Source organism: Theropithecus gelada, chromosome 13 (assembly GCF_003255815.1).
Source record: "Theropithecus gelada isolate Dixy chromosome 13, Tgel_1.0, whole genome shotgun sequence".
Classification (NCBI taxonomy): domain Eukaryota; kingdom Metazoa; phylum Chordata; class Mammalia; order Primates; family Cercopithecidae; genus Theropithecus; species Theropithecus gelada.
The window spans coordinates 31095417-31120087 of NC_037681.1; the positions used below are offsets into that span (position 1 = coordinate 31095417).

At 42.1% G+C, this 24671-nt stretch overlaps 1 protein-coding gene across 4 annotated transcripts in view; it reads right to left on the reverse strand.

Annotated features, from left to right (window-relative positions):
* NOL10 (nucleolar protein 10) overlaps nucleotides 1-24671 on the reverse strand; it is a 115774-nt gene that overhangs the window by 66918 nt on the left and 24185 nt on the right. For 3 of the 4 annotated variants that reach the window (XM_025354156.1, XM_025354153.1, XM_025354152.1), the window contains 5 exons: nucleotides 24274-24359; nucleotides 21460-21538; nucleotides 20003-20152; nucleotides 16869-16935; nucleotides 6281-6333 (listed from right to left, as the gene is read on the reverse strand). In XM_025354156.1, coding sequence (XP_025209941.1) covers nucleotides 6281-6333; nucleotides 16869-16935; nucleotides 20003-20152; nucleotides 21460-21538; nucleotides 24274-24359 — 435 coding nt within the window. The remainder of the gene's footprint in view (nucleotides 1-6280; nucleotides 6334-16868; nucleotides 16936-20002; nucleotides 20153-21459; nucleotides 21539-24273; nucleotides 24360-24671) is intronic. The other variant, XM_025354155.1, reaches the window with a different exon arrangement.

A 24671-nucleotide genomic window follows, 5' to 3' on the forward strand; every position in this document is an offset into this window, starting at 1 on the left:
GGTGAACCCGGGAGGCAGAGCTTGCAATGAGCTGAGATCTGGCCACTGCACTCCAGCCTGGGCAACAGAGCGAGACTCCCTCTCAAAAAAAAAAAAACAAATAAAAATAAAAAATAAATAAATAAAAAATAAAAAAGAGAAAAACAAGCCTGGCGCGGTGGCTCAAACCTGTAATCCCAGCACTTTGGGAGGCTGAGATGGGCGGATCACGAGGTCAGGAGATCGAGACCATCCTGGCTAACATGGTGAAACCCCGTCTCTACTAAAAAATACAAAAAAACTAGCCGGGCGAGGTGGCAGGCGTCTGTAGTCCCAGCTACTCAGGAGGCTGAGGCAGGAGAAGGGGGTGAACCCGGGAGGCGGAGCTTGCAGTGAGCTGAGATCTGGCCACTGCACTCCAGCCTGGACAGCAGAGCGAGACTCCGTCTCAAAAAAAAAAAAAAAATTAAAAAAATAAAAGAAAAAAACAAAAACAAAGCACATATCCTTATAGCTGAATTTCCTTTTTTTTTTTTTTTGAGATGGTATCTCACCCTGTCACCCAGGCTGGAGTGCAATGGCGTGTTCTCGGCTCACTGCAACTTCTGCTTCCTGGGTTCAAGCAATTCTCCTGCCTCAGCCTCCCAAGTAGCGGGGATTACAGGCACCCACAACAACACCCGGCTAATTTTTTGTCTCTTTAGTAGAGACGGGATTTCAACATGTTGGCCAGGCTGGTCTCAAACTCCTGAACTAGTGATCTGCCCGCCTTAGCCTCCCAAAGTGCTGGGATTACAGGCGTTTGAGCCACCGCGCCTGGCCTAATTTTTTTTTTTTTTTTTTTTTTTTTTTTTTTTGAGACAGAGTCTTGCTCCGTTGCCCAGGGTGGAGTGCACTGGTGCAATCTTGGCTCACTGCAACCTCTGCCTCCCAGGTTCAAGCGATTTTCCTGCCTCAGCCTCATGAGTAGTTGGGACTACAGACACGCACCACCACGCCTTTGTACTTTTAGTAGAGACAGGGTTTCACTATGTTGGCCAGGCTGGTCTCAAACTCCTGTCCTTAAGTGATCTGCCCATCTCAGCCTCCCAAAGTGCTAAGAATACAGGCATGAGCCACCACGCCCGGCCAACTGAATTACTTTTATTCTTCTAAATCAAACAGCTTCCCAAACAAATAGTTTTCCTCCTACATTTTCCCTCAAGTTTACACATCTACATTACCAAGCAGCAAGCAATCACTTGCGCCCCAACCACCACCACCAAGCAATGAGTGGCTGCAGGAACGCCCTGATAAGCTAGGGGCTCGGAGCTCAGGAGCATTTCCAACAGAAACACCATTAAGCACAAAGGCTGGGTTCTGGGTTGTGTGCCATAGGGGACTTGGATTCCTTCTGGAGTCTACATAGTTGCCAAGGATGTTAATTATAAAGAACTAACCTGAGATTAAATTATGTTTCAGAGGAAAAACCAAGCTTGAAAAACTATTCTTGGCATTTGTCTCTGAAGCTGCAGATGAATTAGACCCTGAAGCAAACAAACAAACAAAACAACAGAACCTGGTCTCTGAGTGAAAGGAAAAACAACAAAAAAAAGGAAAGCACTGAGAAAATGGGACAGGGGCTGGAGACAACCCTTTTGGTCTCAAAGGACAAGCTGGCTACAGAGATATCTAAGTGCCAGAAGGTGGTGTATCAGGAACTGCATTAGTTTATAAAGATCTCAATTACTCAAGAAAGATGGTATCAGATAAAAAGGCAAAAATTAACAAGCTAAAAGAACACTAAGTTGCCTTCATCTTCAGCATGCCCCAAAGAGGGAGGTAAAAAGTTTTCGAACCTGATTTATAAGATGTTAATACAAATCACAGTGCAGGCCTCCTAAACTTGGCATGGATCATACATTAAACACACATTTCTCTGGTTCTATAGCCTCAAATGAACCTTCGTGCCAAATGTCAGCTTGGTAAGTTTGATAAAATCTTATGAAAAATGGCAGGCTTTCAGACCCCTGGGCTCTCTCTTTGCTTTGAAGGAGTATTACAAAGAGCAGTTTCCAAGTAAAGACAAGTGGTGCTATAAAAGATCACTCAGTACTGTGGGAGCAGGGCAGAAAGGTAGGTCAGAAAGGAACACTGAAGTCCAAGTTTCAGCATAAGGCTTTGCTTAACTAAAGCAACTTCTGCTCACACTGTCCCCATATGCAGCTCACCTAGGAGAGGGCTCTCTGGATTTTTTTTCACAGCTTTCTGTTAAAACTCAGGTACAGAGTTGAAACTAAAAAGGTCTTATAAGATAAGCTAACATTTGTCAAGAGGCAGTTTCTCATCACCTGGCCATCATCCGGCCCCTCACACTCATGCTAATTAAAGTCACCATTACTTGGAACAAAAACGCCCACCCGAAGAAACTGATCCAGAGAATCAGAAGTAAACAATGGGTCTCTTACAGTTCTAAGATAATAGACATGTCATAAACCAGCCAATGACATATAATAGAGATAACTAAAAATGTTTTAGGTAATTTCAGTACCTTAGAATTAATATTTCCAAGGTTAACTGCAGAAACCAGGAACCAATTTGTATATAAAATACAACTTCGGGGCTCATGCCTGTAATCCCAGCACTTTGGGAGGCCGAGGCAGGTGGATCACTTGAGGCTAGGAGTTCAAGACCAGTGTCTGGCCTGGTGAAACCCTGTCTCTACCAAAAACACAAAAATCAGGGCCAGGTACGGTGGCTCACGCCTATAATCACAGCACTTCAGGAGGCCAAGGCAGGTGGATCACATGAGGTCAGGAGTTTGAGACCAGCTTGATCAACATGGTGAAACCCCGTACTAAAAATAAAAAATAAAAAATAAAAAAAATTAGCTGGGTGTGGTGGCACATGCCTGTAATCCCAACTACTCAGGAGGCTGAGGCAGGAGAATTGCTTGAATCTGGGAGGCAGAGGCTGCAGTGAGCCAAGATTGTGTCACTACACTCCAGCCTGGGCAACAAAAACTCTGTCTCAAAAAAAATAAAATTAAAACTTAAAAAAAAAAATACAACTTCACACACATAACATCACAAATATAACTGAAAAACAATACATCCAAATATGAATGGTAGTTACAGTATTATCAAGAGGGAATAGCTGGTTTTTATTTTTGTATACTTTGTAATCCACTTAGAATAAACAGGAATATGCATACATTGTTTGCATAAACGAAAAAGTTGTTTTGCTTTCTTTAAAAGATCATTTCATAAAATGCAGAAAATACCAAAGGGAAAACAATTTTTAATATTCTCCTGCCTCTTTCTGGACATCGTCATCCACACATTTGCCCAAGCAAAAACTGGGGTGTCATCCTTGGTCCTTTCCTGTTCCTTACTTCCCACACTCATCAATTTCAAGTCTCTTATAAGCATAACAACCAATTCTATCCCCATGGCCACCATCTTCATATAGGTTTGTAAGGTGGCCTCACTGCAACTGTCCTCAGGACTGCCCCTCCCCACCTCTCTACAATGCAGCTCTCCAGCCCATACCTCCTCCTCTACTAGGCAGACCTCGAAGCAGCACTCCACACTGAGAGTGCTTTTCACCTGCCCACTAGTTGATTCTATCTACTTTTGACATGTGGAAGGGATCTAAGATCCAAGGCATGGACAGGCACTTGCTGTCCATGTTGCTGTAGTGATCAAAACACAATAAGCACTTCTAAGAGGAAGATGTAAGAGACCTTTCTCATGATGAAAAGGACAGGGGCAACCTGATTTATTCTGCCTCTCCTGACAACGTTCCCCAAAGGGGCAGAAACTGGGAGAAAACTATGTAAGCTGGTCTGAGGGCAGCGTTTCCTGTGATCTATACAGCTCTCAGTCAATGAACACCTCTGAAACATGCCACTGGGCAATTCAAGGATGAATCCTGTGCAAGTACTGCCTACCAGATTAGACTTCTCTCACATTATCCCAGAACCCCAAAGAGCCACAACTACTAGAAAGGGAGCCTGGCACAGGTAATGCAGGTGCCATCATCTCTCCTGTGGGCTGCCACAGCCTGTGCTTGTTGTGTCCAGATTAGAGCCTGTTTAGTGAATTCCCCTGTGGCAGCAAAAGTAATCTTTTCAGAACACAGGTCTGATCCTATCACCCCCCTGCTTACAACTCTGCCAGGACTCCCTGCCCTACATCCCCACAGCTGGCTCACAAGACCCCTTCTAACCTGGTTTTCTACCTGCCCCCCAACTCGAATGCTCAGTCATGGGAGGTACTTGCTCCCACAACTCTGCACCCACTCTACTGTCAAGATCCTATCCCAGGTCTACTGCCCGACCTGGGAAAGTTGACTGAAAAGGAAAAAAAAAAAAATCCTTCTCCCACTGGGCACCTCACTCCACCCCACCCCTTCACCCAGTCTATGCAGCTATCCTCAGGTCCCTCCTTCAAAGTCTGTCCCTCTGGGAAGTTTTCCCTGAGTGCCAACCACACTTCTCATCAGCTCCCAGGCCCTCAGTGGGTACAGGTTCTCTCCTACGTGCTCCCACCACAGTACCCTGGTAGCATTCCTCACACTGAAAGGCAACTGCCTGCTTTCTTGTTGGATTCCAAACAGTAACTCCTCAAAGTGAAGGGCAGTACCCTGGAGGCTGTAATACTGCCAGCATACAGCATCATTCCCGACACACAGCTGATGTAGTCCATAATATGTATTAACAAGTGAATACAAGGAAAGATGGATAAGTTGATAGGAATATGACCGCAGTATCTGTGAGAGTCCAGGGAAAAAGGAACAAATAGTAACTTAGGAAAACCAAAATGCTTCCTGTTTGAATAGCCTTCATTTTACTACCAACCAACCAAAGTATCTCTAAGTGCTTTCAACTACACATCAGTAACCACGGAGTCAATAGCAAGCAGCATGCTTTTTTTGTGTGTGAAAATACGTAACTGAGCAATTTTTTTTTTTTTGAGATGGAGTCTTGCTCTGTTGCCCAGGCTGGAGTGCAGTGGCGCAATCTCGGATCACTGCAAGCTCCGCCTACCGGGTTCATGCCATTCTCCTGCCTCAGCCCCCCAAGTAGCTGGGACTACAGGAGCCCGCCACCACGCCCAGCACATTTTTTGTATTTGTAGTAGAGACAGGGTTTCACCGTGTTAGCCAGGATGGTCTCGATCTCCTGACCTCGTGATCTGCCCACCTCGGCCTCCCAGAGTGCTGGGATTACAGGCGTGAGCCACCGCACCTAATCCATAACTGAGCAATTTTAAAAGGACTATCATAGACAGGAAGAATTTTCATCCTGGAAGATGACAGTGGTTACAGAGAGTTCACCTCCCTCAAATTCTGATCTTCAGTACCCCTAACTCGACTCTCTTCTCAAATCTCAGGTAAGGGAGATATCTGCTGAGTATAAAGCAATCTAATGCCAACTTTATACTATGTGTTTTTCTGCTTATGAAATCATATTTCCTTGTTTCATTTCTACTATAAACTTAAAGGGAAGGGTGGGGAGCTTCTGGTTATCTAAGAGAAGAATTATTTAAGGAGGGAAAAAATTGTTTTTTTTTTTTTTTTTGCAAACTACATATCATCCCTGATCAGGATGATCTATGATAATTTATTTTATATGTGACTTATTTTTAAAAGAAACAAACAAACTATAGTGCGATGACTTGAAGAGTAATAGACTTTTTAGAATTAGACCTCTAGATCACTAACAGCTGAAAGTTTAAGATTCAGAAATACTTGGAAACAAAAAATAAATGCAAATCAGAAGAATAAATACTAATTTCTAAAGTCTATTTTAACATGATATTAAACAGTTTCCATAAAAGAACATTTGAGCATGAACTGATGAGCTCCAGAAAGCAAATTCAACCCACAAATGAGTCCACTGTGTCTAATGTACATAGCCACATGCAGACCCAGGTTCCTCAATACATCCGATTTAAAAAGTATCTTTGGCCGGGAGTGGTGGCTCACACCTGTAATCCCAGCACTTTGGGAAGCCCAGGCAAGAGGATCACTTGAGGTCAGGAGTTCAAGACCACCCTGGCCAACATGGCAAAACCCATCTCTACTAAAAATACAAAAATTAGCTGGGTGTGGTAGCGTGCACCTGTAATCCCAGCTACAGGAGGTTGAGGTAGGAGAATCACTTGAACCCAGGAAGCAGACATCGCAGTGGGTTGAGGTTGCGCCACTGCACCCCAGCCTCGGTGACCACCAGACTCCGTCTCAAAAACTTAAATAAATAATAAAAAGTATCTTTGCTTGTCCTATTTTTACTGAAATGCCTCTTTGTATTACTTACTGGAATGTAATAGATGCCCATCTTGGGGGTTTCATTGGCCGTCAGAAGCATGCCTAAAAATAAACACAATGAAAAAGGTCAACGCATAGGAAAAAGAAAGTACCCATTTCTATTTGCTTTCCATTCTGAAATGCCTGAGGAGCTTCTGTTAATCACTGAACCAAAAGTAATTATTTCCCACAAAATGTCACAACAAATTCCTAACTTTTGCAAAACAAATTCAAATTTTGCAGAACAAATTTGATTCCTAACTTTTATAAAACTGATTGTAAAACAAAATGTCTACATTTTGTTATAGTCTACACCAGAAAGTCCTAGAGGGACTCTAACAGCCCTGACTACAGCACAGTCACTCCCTCACAGGGAATTATAACAGACTGAACCAACCAGGCGGTTAATAATTATGTCTCCTTAGGATCAGCATATAAGAAAGCAAAACTGAAGAAAGAGATAACTTTCTGGCATTCAATAAAGGACTCTCTATAACCCCAGGAGCAACCTATAAATACATTATTATTTGGTACTAAACTACTTAGTATCAAAGTATTCAAATGTCTCAGTTTTGTTCCCTTTTCTCTGCCATTTTTGCAACACACTCCTTCCCCAAGTGTTTTGAAGCAGTTCCAACATGGCAATATGCAAACATCAAAACTCCTCAGAACCCCTGCTCAGGACCAGACCACTGCACTTTAAATAAGACTGAAACCAGCAAGCCTTTGGCCAGTCCTTCATAATCATCTAGGCACTTTCACATACATTATCTTAGTGAACATGAAACAACCCTCTAAAAGAAGATATATCATCAGCCCTATTTTATTGATCAGAAAAAGAAAGCTCAGAGGGACTGATGCCCCAGTCATGAGGCAATGTTAAAGGCAAACTCAAGAGTTTCTGTTTTTAAATAAAGACTTCTACAGATCAGTCAAATAATAATTCATTTTACAAATCTATTTGTAAGATACAAGAGGAATCCATAGAGGGAAGACATTTAGATTATCAGATCACATAATGCTAAATGAATATACCAAATGTTAAGGGCAACGATTAGATTCTGTTTTTAAAAATATTTTTTGCTGCCTTTCCTTTCATTACACAAAAGTTTGTAAAAGTGATGATATCTGACTCTGTTACAGAAATGAAATGCTGAGTGAATAGAGTCAATTATCACTCAAGCAGGAACTCAATACTATCTTTTTTTTTTTTTTTTTTTGAGACAGAGTCTTGCTCTGTCACCCAGGCTGGAGTGCAGTGGTGTGATTTTGGCTCACTGCAAGCTCCGCCTCCTGGGTTCACGCCATTTTCCTGCCTCAGCCTCCCGAGTAGCTGGGACTACAGGCGTCCGCCACCACGCCCAGCTAATTTTTGTATTTTTAGTAGAGAGGGGGTTTCGCCATGTTAGCCAGGATGGTCTTGATCTCCTGACCTCATGATCCGCCTGCCTCGGCCTCCCAAGGTGCTGGGATTACAGGTGTGAGCCACCGCACCTGGCCTCAATACTATCTTACCACGTCTTGCCCACAACTCAAAAGTGTGAGCTAGACCTGAACTGGGACCAACAGGTCACCAAAAATATATGCACACAAAACTCATAGACACACACACACACCCCCTGTAAAAACATCTAAAAGCACCTAACGAAGTCTAAAAAAGCAAGAATAATGTCTACATTAAACCAAAACAAAATCGGAGCTGTTTTGCATAGCTTGTAACCCCTGCACAATCTTTCATCTTAGCACTTTTTCTGGCCTTCCAAACAATGTTCACTGAGGTCATGATAGATGGAAACGGCCTCTACTGATTGTGCTTCCTAGGTCTCCACTAACAGCTCTGCTGAAAGATCTCCAGGAGCCTTCAGACATAATTAAAGAAGTTCTGGGGATAGAAGCCCCATCTTTACTACCACAAGGAAGGTTCCTACTAAAGACCTCTCCTAAGCCTTCTCCACTGGCTCAACCCTGAACACTCAACAATGAACATTCCACAATGAAATACAACAACACCTACCAACAAACCACAGAAAGTGCTCTAATGTAATTACACAAAAAATTCAGACTGCACACAGCTAGATTGTTTTCTAAAACGGGGGAGGATCTCACATAGCCACATATGGCTAATGATATAAGGAGGTCTACTACGAAACTCAAGTGAGGAGGGTCAGGGCTGAAAGTAATTATGAATGAGAAAAAGAACATCATAGAGCCCAAAGAGTATGAGCAGCTTCTAACAAGTACAAACAGAAAAATAAACCGGTGAAAGCAAGTCTTAGTTCAGCAGAAATTAAGATGATCAAGGCAGAAGAAGAGAAGAGCATGAGCACCGTGGCAGGCAAGTCACATTATCAGCAAGTTACCTCCCTTGCTCAGGGCCACCACATAGCTAATAAGTAGAGCCACTGACAGTCGACCAATTCCAAAGCTCCATAACACGGGACTCTGACATTTCATCAACTAAGATAAAACTAAAAGACCTCTTGCATGATCAAATAAGAAACCATTTTTAAAAAGTCAGTATAAATACCACATGGCAAAGTGAAAGATGTGTTTAATACAATGTCAAACTAAAAAGCAAAAGGTAACCATAAGTACAGTGTGAGGACAACTTAAAACATATGAACACAGGATTAATATGGTTTCACTCATGAAGACAGTAATAGTATGTAATAGTACGTGTAAAGAGTTTGTGGCATTGAGGACTTTTTTCCTTTAAATTTATTTTAGTGTTGTTTATTATTGTTTCCACAATAAAACTATGCATTTTTAAAGGAAGGAAAAGATATCACCTAGAGTCAAAAGAACACATTTCCAATATGAACCAGTACACTATAGTATGCAGTGTACTGTACACTGTAATAATACAATAAAAGAGAATTTGACAAAGTAGTGCCCTCCCCAGAAACATGCATGAATCAGTACTCATCCGCATGTGCTCTGGGAACTAAAGGACTCACTGAAGTTCACGACACAAACACAGTGCTCTACAGCTGCTCAAACTGTGTCCCCAGAGCCAGACTGCTAACTGTCACCAGGCCAGGAAATAAGCGTAGAAATTGAAAAGAAGCATCGGCCGGGCGCGGTGGCTCAAGCCTGTAATCCCAGCACTTTGGGAGGCCGAGACGGGCGGATCACGAGGTCAGGAGATCGAGACCATCCTGGCTAACATGGTGAAACCCCGTCTCTATTAAGAAATACAAAAAACTAGCCGGGCGAGGTGGCGGGCGTCTGTAGTCCCAGCTACTCAGGAGGCTGAGGCAGGAGAATGGCGTGAACCCGGGAGGCGGAGCTTGCAGTGAGCTGAGATCCGGCCACTGCACTCTAGCCTGGGCTACAGAGCGAGACTCCATCTCAAAAAAAAAAAAAAAAAAGAAAAGAAGCATTTAGAAACCTGCAGTTCAACACTGCAGTGACATCCAAACGTGTGATCATATTCCTAGTAATTCATTTGTATTGTATTTTACAGACGTATCAAGGTACAGTGGATTAGAAACTTCGAAACAAAACAAAAAACCAAAATCCCGGTCTTCACCAAACATGTTGGGAAGCGCTGCACAAAAACATATGGCATCAGTCACTGCCTCGAACAGCTCAGAGGAGACAGGCTGTGCACACAGAACTGTGCCAAAGGGGACTGGCAGGGGTGCTCCTGCCCTATATAGAACCTAAAATGAAAGTATGGGGCATTTGAGTTTACTATACAAGGCACCAAAGATATTTACAGATGACCCGAACAGTTCTCCACGTATTTAGAGGGCACTGATAGGGAATAAAAGACTTTTTCACATTTACCAGTAGAGGCAGTCTCTCCAACAGCCCTGTAAAGCAGGTGAGAATGCTGAGGTTGGGGAATTTCCACCACTATTAAGCCTGAATTGGGTCTTTCTTGAGCCCAGTGCCCACGTTCTTTTCTCTCTACCAAAGGTTCTGAAACCACCAATGCTGATTCCACAGGTCTGGAATGGGACTCAAGACACACGTAAGCTTTACAAGCTCCCTGTGTCGTGAATCTGATGCACACCCAAGTCATAGAGCCATGCAGTCTCTTCAAGTGCCCTGACCCGCATGGAGCAGCTGCTCACTGTACAGGTGGCCGGATGAGCCATACAAGCAGGGCCCTGAACAAGGCAGGAAGGCGGAACCATTTCCCAACATACTGAGCAGCCTTGGTATAAGAAAAATATTACAAAACCATAATCATGATTATGCTTCAATTACTCCAAAATGAGTAAGTGAAAAGAAAAAAGAAAGACAGTTTCAGCTTTTCTAAACTATGATTAAGCCCACAATGATTAAGCACAGACACAAAGAGTACAGCTGGAGGAAAAGGTGTGGGAAAGCAAGGAATAGCAGAGCGCATGAACCTGCCACACTCAGATCCAAGCCACAAAGAAGGGGCGCCTACTGGTCTTGCTTTGCTTGCTCTCTTATGAAAAATTATTTGGCTAGCTTTTCTACTCTTGATTAACCTCTTACGAGTTATTAGATAGTAACAGTCATTCGTTTGTCCAAAACATCATGCTTGGATTGTTAGTTTGCATCAACCTTACCCCTCTCGGATACTGCGACTATCTGGAGACCCCAGCAGCCTGCACATTACTCTTGCCCCAAATTTAATCTAAACTTAATTAAGTCTTTAGACTTAACTTCGATTTTAGAAAAAATACAGGGTAGAGGATCAAGTTAAACAACATCATGAGAAAAAAAAAATCACGTAAATCGAGGATGAGGGATATTCTGAGACCACTGGCCTGATCTTTAAAAAGTCAACGTCATGGAGAAGAAAAGAAAAAGATGTGGGGGACTATTCTGGATTGAAAGAAACTAAAGATATACAATAGCTAAATGTAACACACAACCTCAGTTATATCCTGGTTCAAAAAAAAACAACAAAAAACAAAAACAAAAACAAAAAAACCCACACCTAACAAGGGCGTATGGAGAACAATTAGGAAAACCTGAAAATGGACTGGATGTAAGATAATATTAGAAAGACGGCTGCCATTTTTATTAGGCACGATAAGGGACCTAATAATTTCAATGATTTTCAGGAGATCAATGCCACCCTCGGTGCAGGTAAGTGCCACCATGTCTGCAGCTGGCTTTTGAGTGATTCCACAAAGACACCAGAACAACCACAGAAGCACCGAGATAAATAAATCAGTTATGGTGAAGATAACAATAACAAACATTGGGGAGAGAATATAAAGATGTTCATTCTACCACTTTTTCAACTTTCCTGTATGTTTGAAAATTTTTTTTTTTTGAGAGAGTCTTGCTCTGTTGCCCAGGTTGGAGTGCAGTGGCATGATCTCGGCTCACTGCAACCTCCGCCTCCTGGTTTCAAGCAATTCTCCTGCCTCAGCCTCAGCTACGTTTGTATTTTTGGTAGAGACAGGGTTTCACTATGTTGGCCAGGCTAGTCTCGAACTCCTGACCTCAAGTGATCTGGATGCCTCGGCCTCCCAAAGTACTAGGACTACAGGCGTGAGCCACTGCGCCTGGCCTGAAATTTTTCATAATTAAATACTGTGGATAAAGTGATCTTTTTTGTTTGTATTAGTAATATGGACCAGGGATCAGCAAACTGTCTCTGTAAAGGGCCGGGCAGTAAACACTTTAGGCTTTGCAGCCCACCTGGTCACTGTTAAAATTACTCACCTCTGCCACAGTGCTGCAAAAGCCACATGGACAATGTATAAACGAACAAGGGTGGCTGTGTTCACATAAAACTTTATGCTGAAAGACACTGAAATCTGAATTTCAGTCACAAAAATTTGAATTTCCATGTCATAAAATATTACTCTTCTTTGATTTTTTTTCCCCAACCATTTAAAAATGTAAAACCCATTCTTAACTCAAAGGCTGCAAACTACCAAGTGGTGGACTGGATTCGGCCTATAGGTCAGTTTGCCAAATAGACTTTTTAAAATGCAACTCATTAAGAATGTTTTCTGACCAAACTGTCAAACATTTCTTCATAAATATTACTGTAATAAGTAACTATTAAAATCACTGTGCTACAAATGCTTCTACAATTAAAATGTTATCAACATAATTTTTTTTTTTTTTAGGTCTTGCTTTGTCACCCAGGCTGAAGTACAGTTAGTTTCGAGATCATAGCTCACTGTAAACTCAAACTCCTGGGCTCAAGCGATCCTCCTGCTTCAGCCCTCTGAGTATCTGGGACTACAGGCGTGTGCCACTGCTCCTGCTAATTTCTTTTATTTTTAGTAGACACAGGGTCTTGCTATGTTGACAAGGCTGGTCTTGAACTCCTGGACTGAAGTGATCCTCCTGCCTCAGGATTATAGGCACGATGGGATTATAGATGTGAGCCACTGCGCTAGGCCATAATAATCTTCATTAAATAAGTGTTCTTCCCAGAGAGAAACACTTCTAAATTTCATTAAAAACCATGTTTATTTTTACAATTTTTATGTCATTTTTAATGACAAATCATTTAAATTTTTATTGTAAGACCAGGGGAGAGCCCAGCGTGATGGTGCGCATCTACAGTCTCAGCTACTCAGGAGACCGAGGCAGGATCGCTTGAGCCCAGGGGTTCAAGGCTGCAGTGAGCTATAAATGTGCCACTACACTCCAGCTTAGGAGACAAAGTGAAACCCTGTCTCTAAAAAAATAAATACAGACCAGGCGAAAAAATAAAATCAGTATTCCAGAGATGTGTGGTTGAATTATCAGCACCCTCTCAATCCAATTTAAGTCTCTTCCTCAGCAGTTACCTGGGTAACAACACTCACTACTAACATCAGCCTCCCTCCTCTCCTTGTCCTTGTGATTCCAAACACTGTCATCACAGGTGGAATTTCAAGAATGGGTTCCTCAATAGTCTGAGCCTGAGTATTTCTCAGAAAGAGGCTTCTTTGCCAAGGAGTCTCGCCCTTTGTGGGTTAATAGATCTTTACAGCCATTAAAGGTGGGGGACAGATGCACAAAACTTGACCTGAGATATCAAGTTGACCACAAGAAGAGTCCAAACTCTAGCCCTGCCTCGTGGAGAAGCTGTTTGTGCATAGCAGCCTCGGGGTGGCAACAGATTGGCACTCATTTCACTCTCTGAGCCTCTACATTCTTCGTTACAATGGAAAAACTGAGGCAACCTACCAGCCTCAAAAATCCCCGCTACACTGGGCCAGGCACAAGCACTTTTTTTTTTTTTGAGATGGAGTCTTGCTCTGTCGCCCAGGCTGGAGTGCAGAGGCGCGATCTTGGCTCAAGGTAAGCTCCGCTGTGGGTTCACACCATTCTCCTGCCTCCGCCTACCGGAGTAGCCGGGACTACAGGCACCCGCCACCACGCCTGGCTAATTTTTTGTATTTTTAGTAGAGACAGGGTTTCACCATGTTAGCCAGGATGGTCTCGATGTCCTGACCTCGTGATTCGCTTGCCTCGGCCTCCCAAAGTGTTAGGATTACAGGCGTGAGCCACTGCGCCCAGCCAGGCACAAGCACTATTAAACCTTACCAGCATCCTAAAGGGTTGAAATTAGACCAGCACTGTCCAATGGGAACAGCATGTGAGCCACATATGTGATTTAAAAATTTTTAGTAGCCACATTTAAAAAAATGTTAAAATTAATTTTATTTTACTAATCCAATATGTCTAAAATATGTTCATTTCAACATGTAATTAATAGAAAATTATTAATGATCTATTTTACATCCTTTTTTCACAGAATGTCTTTTAAATCCAATGTATATTTTATACTCACAGTACATGTCAATGCCCTTCAGTGGCTAGTGGTTACCAAACTGTACAGCCCAAGGTGAGACTGTCTTTCTCTCCCCACTCTCTGTGCCCTTCAAAGTGTCACTCCCCCAGTCGCACTACCCCTGCTCATCACCCTTACCCAGCCTCAGCTACACCCGGTTTACTCACTTACCTACTTAGCCCAGACCCCAGTGCAGGTTATTTCAATACCCTAACTAGGACCCAGCATCCTCAGCTGCAATCTGTTCCTGAACTCACCAGAATTTTACTTTACTCCCATGATTATAATAAAATTCTCTCAACTACCACAGATGAAATGTAAATTATAAAGTCCAGTGTTTCTCATCTTTCTTGGGAGAGCAGTGTGTAATTAGAAACAGCATGGGCGGCTGGGCGCAGTGGCTCACGCCCGTAATCACAGGACTTAGGGAGGCCGAGGTAGGCAGATCACGAGGTCGGGAGTTCAAGACCAGCCTGACCAACATGGTGAAACCCTGTCTCTACAAAAAATACAAATATTAGCCGGGCGTGGTGGCGGGCGCCTGTAATCCCACCTACTTAGGAGGCTGAAGCAGGAGAATCGCTTGAATCCGGGAGGGGAAGGTTGCAGTGAGCCAAGATGGCACCACTGCACTCCAGCCTAGGGGACAGAGGGAGACTCTGTCTCAAAAAAAAAAAAAAAAAAAAAAGAAAAACAGCATGGGCACCAGAATCAGGAAGGCTGGGTTCTAACTGAGGCTCTGCCACACACCACCTGGGTGACCAACCCTGAATGAATTACCCAATTTTTCTGACCCCTTAAGAGGTAAGAAAAAGCAGAAAGAAAGAAAACAGAAGGAATAAAAAGCCATGGACCACTGACTACACAGTTATAAAAGATGAAATAAGTTTGTATTATAGCATCCGTCATCCAGATTGATAACAGCAGCATGCAATCAAACTTAGTTTTTTCCTTCCTGCCCCAACGTCTGTAATCCTTAGTAGTTGCTGAGCAATGCCCACTGAATCTCTCCCATACTTCAACAACTGTGGGGCCTGGCACTGTCATTCTGTCCATTACTGCCCAGTTTCTCAGCTGGCTCCTCCCCATCATTCTCCCAAATGAACTGGCTCTTGCTCACTTCCTATCTCACTCCCGCTTTCCCTATCAGTCACCTCATTCATTCCCACCACTTCTGGGATAATCGCAAAACATTCTATCTACAGACCCACTTACACTGAGACCACATTTTCTACTGGACACCAGACATGCCTCCCAAGCACAAGTCTGCGGATCAATTCAGGGCTTGCCGCCTAAGAATCCACTGGGAAGTATGTTAAAAATACACATTTCTGGCCAGGCATGGTGGCTCACACCTATAGTCTCAGCATTTTGGGAAGCGGAGGCAGGCAGATCACTTGAGGTCAGGAGTTCAAGACCAGCCTGGCCAACACGGTAAAATCTCGTTTCTACTAAAAATACAAAATTTAGCCAGGCATGGTGGTGGCATGTGCCTGTAGTCCCATCTACTTGGGAGGCTGAGGCATGAGAATCACTTGAACCTAGGAGGAAAAGGTTGCAATGAGCAGAGATCGTGCCACTGCACTCCAATCTGGGTGATAGAGCGAGACTCCATCTCAAAAAAAATAAAAAAAACAACAAAACACACATTTCTAAGCCCTCTCCATAGATACTATGAGTCAGTACACCTAGCATAAGGTCAAGGGAGCTGTACCTTTAAAGCTGTGCAAATGATTTTGACGGGAAGCCAGACACTGCCAGATACTGCAACTGCCCATCACCTCCTAATCCTCACACGTTAGAAAAAGAAGCCATAATCTTTACAAACTTGCTCTCTCACCTGTGCTCCCCATCTCAGCTCAGAATATCAGTTACTTCTGGGTCACTTTTGTTCAAAACCAATCTACCCTTGGAACACAGGGTAGACCTGCCTCTGAAAGCACAGTCGGAACAAGTCCTCTCCGACTGCACATGGAGCCCAAGACATTCAGCACATCATGCCCAGCCCTCCACCACCTGCCACTCTCTGCCTCCCACTTCAGCCTTCCCAGAGCCACCACAGCTCAGGCACAGGACACTCCTCCCGGCCCCAACTGAGCCCTCTGTGCCCATCCTTTCTGGTCGTCTTGGACTGCTCTCCTACGAGAATCACCTCAGCTCCAACTCCACCTAACCAAACCTCACTCGGCGCTCCAGCTCAACGCAAAGCAAAACTTTCTCGCTGCTCTGCTCTTGGTGGTCAGGGTAAAAGCACTCTCTCTCCAGAAAGCTGTCAAAGTACTCTTTGCACAAACGTGATAGGATTTCTCACACTCTGCCTTACTTCCCTCCATCAGGATGATCTGGGGACCTCTGTCCTCAGAGTAGAAACTGTTCTCATTTTTCTCCCATACTCTGAAATTCTTCACAGATTTGCCTTGAATGCATTGTTAAATTTTGAAATCTAACATGTAAATTGCTGAATAGCATACAACGTAGAATTTATAAAACCTGTGGTTTCATGAGCCATCTGTGTATTATCAGGCAATCTAGCTTTCTCCAAATCTCTGCCCTCAATTTCCACACACTATTACTAATCACATAAAAGAGCTAAAGAGCACACCAAAATAGCACTTCACCTGCCTCCTACCTGTATGCTGTTACCACTTTCCACTAATAGCTGGGCGGGCTGAGCACTGAGTCATTAAGAGTGCCATTTTCTGAATCATCGACACCACTTCCTGCTCTTAATTCTTCTAAGTTAAATATCCAAGAATTGTGCTGACAAAGCCAAATTCTATCTTAAGAAATAAAATGGGTTTAAAACCTAAAAAAGTATAGCCTTTTTATTTGTCTCACTGACTGTTCACTACAGAATGCATACCTGAGTTGGGGTAGAGACAAACATCATTAAGGTCATGCTCTGGCTCCAAGGAAGTAAATATCTTTCCCTAAAAATAGCAAGCAAAAATGAATTATTAAAGGTTAAAGGACAACAACTTTTGGCAATGTCAAATAAACTGAAGCTGTAACTCAACCATCTACTCCTATGTAAAGAAATAAAATAGCCTAATTCAAATACAAAATTTAAATTCTTAAAAATCTTAGAGAATTTATCTTATCAATTTATCAAAAAATCCCATTTTATAGATGAAGAAACAGGCCTAGGGAGGAGAAGTGACCTGTCCAAAAAAAAAAAAGAAAAATTGCAACATTTTAAAGATAATGTCAACATGGGAAGAAAAGATGAAGTTTAAAATATGCATCAACTTAAAAAAAAATATTTCATAATCTGTGAAGCGTACCCAGTTTAACTTGTATTGAAAGAAATCAGAGGACGGCTGGGAGCTGTGGCTCACACCTGTAATACCAGCACTTTGGGAGGCTGAGATGTGTAGATCACTTGACGTCAGGAGTTCAAGACCAGCCTAACCAATATGGTGAAACCCGACTCTACTAAAAATACAAAAATTAGCCAGGCATGGTGGCCTGGGATCTAGTAATCCCAGCTACTACAGAGACTGAGGCAGGAGAATTGCTTGAACCCAGGAGGTGGAGATTGTAGTCAGCCAAGATAGCACGACTGCACTCCAGCCTCGGGTGACAGAGTGAGACTCCATCTCAAAAAAAAAAAAGAAAGAAAGAAATCAGAGGAGAGAGATGGCCAGCATGGAAAATGAGGACAACACTGCCATGCCTGCACCGCAAGTTTTCGAGGAGGATTAAGTGAGACAACGGATATAAAATGAAATCCTACAAATACTTAAGCGTTAGTTACTATGTAGTTAGGGCTAAACCATTTCTATTTTAAGTGTTGGGGGAAGAGTGTTCTATCTTTCAAAAATTAAGAGAAGGAAAGTAAAAGAAAAAGATGCTAAGAAGGTGGGTGTGGAAAAAGATGATGAGAAAGATAAACAAGGTAAGCAAGTCAGGCAAAACCAAGTAATGTGGGTGTTAGTCAAGAGGAAGTCTTTAGTCATAAGAAACAAAAAAAAATGCCAAAATAAAATTTACTGTAGCAATTACAGTGTGATGATTTCAAGAAGTGATGTTGAAAATTGCTGCCAGCTCTTGCATTTGTAACTCATTATGAGAAGTCTGACACTAGGATGGACTGAGTGCCCACGGCAAAAAAGAGCAGTGTCAGAGCACAGACAAGATGGTTTGTGTCCAATGAAGAACACAGCCAAGTCCTACCCCAAGACTAACAGTGAGACTCACACAGCTGCCTCCCGTTCTTCTCAAGTTCCTACTGAAAGAGGAAGGAAAAGAGGGGAAACCAGGAAGCGAGGGGAAAGGAATTAGAATGGTACAGAACAACAATGACAAAAAGGTGTCAAAGGTGATACTAATCCACACATTGGAAACTATGCAGAAGTTAAAGGGTATGGAAAGACACATCCAGATTGGTAATAGTCTTTCCCTTAGGCTGGATGAAAGCCAGGTCAAGGATAAATAACTTCTACTTTACCACTGTTTTATGAATTTTTAAGAATAAAAACATAAGCATTTGCAGTATTAAAAATAAATATTGTTTTAATGCCAATTAGTTTGAATTGCCAGAAAAACAGCAGAGAAAGGTCGGGTCTAAGATCACGAATCATCCTTAAAAAAGCCCTCAATATCCTCCAAACTCAAAGCCAGCAAAGCAGACAGCACAGACACTTCCCTGGGCAATCATCAGGGTAATTCTTCCAAGAATTTAGACAGACTGAAAGCCTGTCTTTTTCTTTATGTTCTTCTCTGTAACATAAACAAAGTCACCAGAACTTATGAATGAGGTGACGGCCTCAGGGATGTAGAACACACGTCTGGTCTCCAGGAGAGATCCAGAGAAAAAAGGAAAATAAGCCAACGAAGACCCATACTTCAGGAATTAACAAAATGAAATTTAAACAACCAAAGTAACAGCCTAGAAAGCCAGAGACTCAACAGGCAGCTGAACTGTGAGGGGCTGTCTGTAGCATATGTGCCTGAGCACAGGCAGCCCCCACGGAATAGACTGGCACTTGCACTGAGGCACGAACTGCTGAGGCTGGTGGACCGTTCACCCAACTTCATCACAAATAAGTTTTTAAAAGTGATCTGTTTTTAAACTAAGAATGCTAAGTTTCTAATGAATTAAATGCAAAGAACTCTTAAAAGCATAGCTATACTGAATGCATTTTTCCCATTGATTTGATGAACTTTCTACTATTCTCTCGGTTTTAAAATGAAAAATGAAAAACAGAAGACAGATTAAAACCAGCAATACAGGATTTTGTTACATTTCAAACGACATTTAGAGCTGAGGAAAAGGAACATCAAAATATTCTTAAGAAATACAGCTTTTAAGGCCAGATGTGGTGGCTCACGCCTGTAATCCCAACACTTTAGGAGGTCGAGGCAGGCAGGATCATTTGAGGCCGGGAGTTCAAGACCAGCCTGGCCAACAAGATGAAACCTCATCGCTACTAAAAATACAAAAATTAGCCGGGCATGGTGGCGCAAGCCTGTAATCCCAGCTACTCCAAGGCTAAGCCATGAGAATTGCTTGAAACCAGGAGGCCGAAGTTACAGTGAGCTGAAATCACAGCAATGCACTCCAGCCTGGGCAACAGAGCAAAACTCTGTTTCAAAAAAAAGGAAAAGTATAAATTTGAGATATGTAACAACACAAACATGCATGGAAGGATAATTAGTGGCTCTTAAAACTTTTCCTACATCTGTGAGGGAATCTCGATATCTAGGGGGTTTCTCAGGTCATGGATCAACTTTTTTAAACCATGATTTTCTCTCCACCTAACTTAACATCTAAAATGGATGGCAGTTCTAGATAATCAGGAAAATTTCTTAACAGAAAGAAAGCAATCATGAGTATCTTCTCTATCCAAAAGTAACTGCCCTCCCACTAAGTTCCCAAATGGATATTCAGTATCTCTTTCTCAACAACCCACATAAAAAAGGCAATGGAGAGGAAAGGATCATTCGGAACACCTGCAAATAAAGAAGCAAGTAATTTCAACCAAAAATACATACGGAGTTCTTATTCCACATCTTGATAATTCGAGAGTCAGCAGACAAAATCAGATCTAATGAATCCTGGAAATGAACGGACTTAATGGGCAGCCCATACTGGTGATCTTTAACTAGCAATGGCTTATCAGATCGAAGGTCATATAATAAAACCTGAAAAAAAAAATCAAAACCAAGTTATTTCTGTTTAAACAAACTAGACATTTTATCTTCAAACGAAATATTTATAAGTGAGAATAATGGCAGCCATTTTCTTCATTACTTTGTTATGAACACAATGAACACCCTTATTCAAGATGTTGAGATTTGAGATTCTCTCCAGAAAGATCTCTTAAATAATCCTTAAAGTATACATTTTATGAATTCAACCCCAAGGGTAATTTTTAAGAGTACTGAACATACTAAGAAAGGAACAAAAAATGAAATCCCATAAGAATTTGTTTAATTTGTTCAACAAATACATACTGAGGGCCTACATACCAGGCAGTGTCATAGCAACAGATATAAACAAAAATGAAAGACATAATTAGCAACAGTCCTAGTAGATTCAAGACAGGTGGTGGTAGCAAGGCTATGACTCCTTGGGAGAAGGGGAAATCTCTTCGGACCCCTGTCATTAGGGGCAAGGAAGCCTGGGGAAGCTCCCCTAGGATTAAGTCCCAGGTGACAGATCCCCTCCAGCCCATGACGACAGAGAAAGTTAATCTTCCAAGGCAGGGTTTCAGACCTCTTGCAGGGGGAGGCAAGTGTACAGGCTCTACCTTGAAGGAAAGAAAGAAGTACTCCTCGGACTAGCACTGCTAATGCATGTTCTGCGGACCACTCATGGCATGGGCTAAAGTTAACGATGCTATGTTTAAAAAACAAAAAAAGCCTCCTTGAACACACGAATTTTGGAAATATTTATTAAACATATTTCTTGTCTGCAAGAATTCCTCAGTGCCTTTATTTAAAAAGCACTGAAATCCACTGTGAATCTTTAAGAGTAGAAGTCTGGCAGACTCCCAAGACTGTCTGACCACAGAATTCTGTTCCATAGACTCTGAGAAATGCTGTTCCAAACCACTAATGAGAGTACTTATGGCCAGGCCCAGTGGCTCACGCCTGTAATCCCCACACTTTGTGAGGCTGAGGTGGGAGGATCGCCTGAGCCCAGGAATTCAAGACCAGCTTGGGCAACACAGTGAGACCCTGTCTCTACAAAAAGTCAAAAACTTAGCCAGGTGTGGTGGTGCAGGCCTATCCCACTGCAGCTCCAAGTCCACAGCACCACAGACTGACCAAGGCAAGAGTCAAGATTTCTCAAGGTGCTAGAAGAATCCAGCATTAAGGCATATCCCCTGCTCTGGCTAAAATAGTATGGCCTCGTTTTGTGTTCCTATAGTATATTTCTCATGACACATACACACACCACTGAAATAAAAACTTAGATGTGAAGTTTCCAAATTAAACATATTTACCTGCCCTGTGGATGTTCCAACTGCCATGGTCAAGGCACCATTAAATTTCAAAGCAGAGATTGTTGGTAAATTGTTTATCCTGAAAAGCAAAATATTCATGCTTCATGAATATATGGCCAAACCTCCTTCCAAGTGACAAGTTCATTATTAATCTTCACTTCAAATCTAATGGGGGAAAATCACATTTCTAGCCTTCTGTTTAAAAGGTAACTGCAGCCTGTAATCCCAGCATTTTGGGAGGCTGAGGTGGGAAGATTTCTTGAGGCCAGGAATTCAAGACCAGCCTGGACGACACAGTGAGACACCATCTCTACAAAAAATTAAAAAAAAAAAAAGCCAGTTGTGGTGACACACACCTGTTGTCCCAGCTGTTTGGGTAGCTGAGGCAAGAGACTGCTTGAGCCTGGGAGGTCGAGGCTGCAGTGAGCTGTTATTATTCCACTGTGCTCCAACTGGGACAACAGAGCAAGACCCTATCTCAAAAATAATAAGTAAATGGTAATTGTATTCAAACTTTCATAATCAAAATAAAATTACACTTTATATACAAAATGTAATCTACTTCTTTCTTCCATTTTAATTAAGCCAGAAAAAGGTATTTACAGAAACATCCCCTTTTATATTTAAGAAGAAATAATTTTGTTTGGATATGGGTATACCATTTCCACTTTAAAATTAGCCAAGCTCAGCTAAAACAAAAGACTAATCCTCAAATGGGGACCCCAGAGCCTCTGAAAGTACCAAAGACAGAGTGAATGCTATGGCCACAACTCTAGAATATGCTTCTCAAATACCAATCAAGCCAATCAGCAGCAAAAGCAATGATCTCCAGTGGAAAGAGTGCTAGGCGATGAGTCAGATGTGGACAATATTGCTATCAATCCCATCGTCCACATGCCCTTGGCCCAGGACCTAGAGTCCTGGCTGTCGGCTCTTGTCATCATCAGATCTCTTCTGCCACCTAGAGCTTGAGCCTGTAACTGCACTGGGGCACCTATGGGAACCTTGAAGCCTCTTATCTACAGCAACTTTAGTCACTCGCTCTTCAAAGTACACTCAATCATTTCTTTCAGTACAGTGATAGATTTCTCTACTTATTCTTTTATCATTTTCTTCATATGTATTTTTTTGGAGACAGGGTTTCACTCCTGTCGCCCAGATTGGAGTGTAGTGGCATGATCTCAACTCACTGCAACCTCCACCTTCCGGTTCAAGCAATTCTGCTGCTTCAGCCTCCCAAGCAGCTGGGACTACAGGTGTGCGACACCACTCAAAGCTGATTTTTGTATTTTTTTTGTAGAGATGGGTTTTCACCATGTTGCCCAGGCTGGTATTGAACTCCTGACCTCAAGTGATCCACCCGCCTTGGCCTCCCAAAGTGCTGGGATTACAGGTGTCAGCCACCACACCTGGCCCATATATGTTATCAAGTTTTACAATTTTTGTTGTTATAAGAATGTTTTTCCATTTATAACCTTTCTAGCCGGATAGTGCTAATAAATAACAAGGTCACTGATTTTTGCACATTTTATGACCAATTTATTTAACTGTTATATTAGTTCTTATAGATTTTCAGTTATTCTCCTGAGTTTCCCAGGCACAGAAACTTATGTCATCTGGAAATGGCAGCCTGCTTCCCCTATCTTATTACCTTCTCATATTGTGTTGGTTCCACCTAGAACTGACAGCTTCTAAGGTTTGTAGGGAAAACAAAAACAAAAAAACTAAGCATTAAAAAAAATAAAATAAAATTACCTAAAATCGAATCAGAAAAAAAACCCTAGTTTTAACATTCTGGTATACACCCAGGCTTCTTCCTGTGATTATGCTTGTGTTCACTGTTTTTCTGGTAACAAGGTGGCAACACTCTATAGGCAACGGTATGGTTTGCTTTTCCACTCACAGGCATATTTGGACCACCCTTCCCCAATAATAAATATGCTTCTGCAACATAATTCTTAAAGGCTGAATAACAGGTATGCCATTGATGAGTATTTTGTTCATCTGTAAAATAAATATAATAACAGTGCCTATAGCAAAGGGCTGTCATATTAAATAAGTTAATATATGTAAAGAACTTAGACCCAGTACCTGGCAAATAGAAAGCACTATCTGTTAGCTATTATTTCTGCTAAGCTTCATTTAATCAATATCTGCAGGTTCTTTCTAAGACTTATTGTTGGCAGGGCTGTGATGGACTGTCCAGGCTGAGGAGAGTGAGCAAATGCATGCTCTGGGCACACAGGCAGACATTTAACCTGAGGTTATGTTTTCTGTAGGGCAATTTAGCAATGTACCAAAAACCTTCAAAACATGTATGCTATTTACTCCAGAAATTCAGGTTCTAGGTATCTTTTCTTAGGAAATATCATAAAACTGTAAATGGATGTATAATAGTGAAAACTCTTCTGGTTGTTTTAAATGTAGGAATTAGGGAAACAGGAACAAGAAAATATTAAAAAAACACTTGCTTCCTTCCACCTTAGAATTCAAAGCACACCTCTGTGGACTTTGTGGTGGACTCCTGGTTCTATCACTAGATCCTACAAAATCAGAATATAAATTCCTGCAGTGTAATTGTTTTAATAAAATTCTACAGCAACTAAAGAAACAAGACCTTCTGTACAGTATTTGGAAAGAAATTCTATCTGGCTTACTCATTAGTGAGCTTTTACAGGAGAAGATTTTTATGAAAAACAATCATGGAAAGTACAATTTCAGACACCCTTTAGCAATTTATTTGAATTTAATACAGATACATTACTGAAATCAAAAGTTGATGAAAACTGACATTGCAAATTAATTTCTACTTACTCTGAATCTGCTGTGACACTGTTTAAGGCGCAGTCTAACAGACCAACTCTATTTCGAGTTCTTGGGTCCCAGCACTCCACTCTACCCTACGCAAATGAAAAACAATTTAAAATAAAAGCTGTAGAAGGCCAGACACAGTGGCTCACGCTTGTAATCCCAGCACTTTGGGAGGCTGAGGCGGGCTGATCACCTGAGGCCAGGAGTTCGAGACCCAGTCTAACATGGCGAAACCCTGTTTCTACCAAAAATACAAAAAATTAGCCAGGTATGTGGCACACACCTGTAATCCCAGCAACTCGGGAGGCTGAGGTAGAAGAACCGCTTGAACCCAGGAGGCGGAGGTTGCAGAGAGCCGAGATTGCGCCACTGCACACCAGCCTGGGCAACAGAGTGAGACT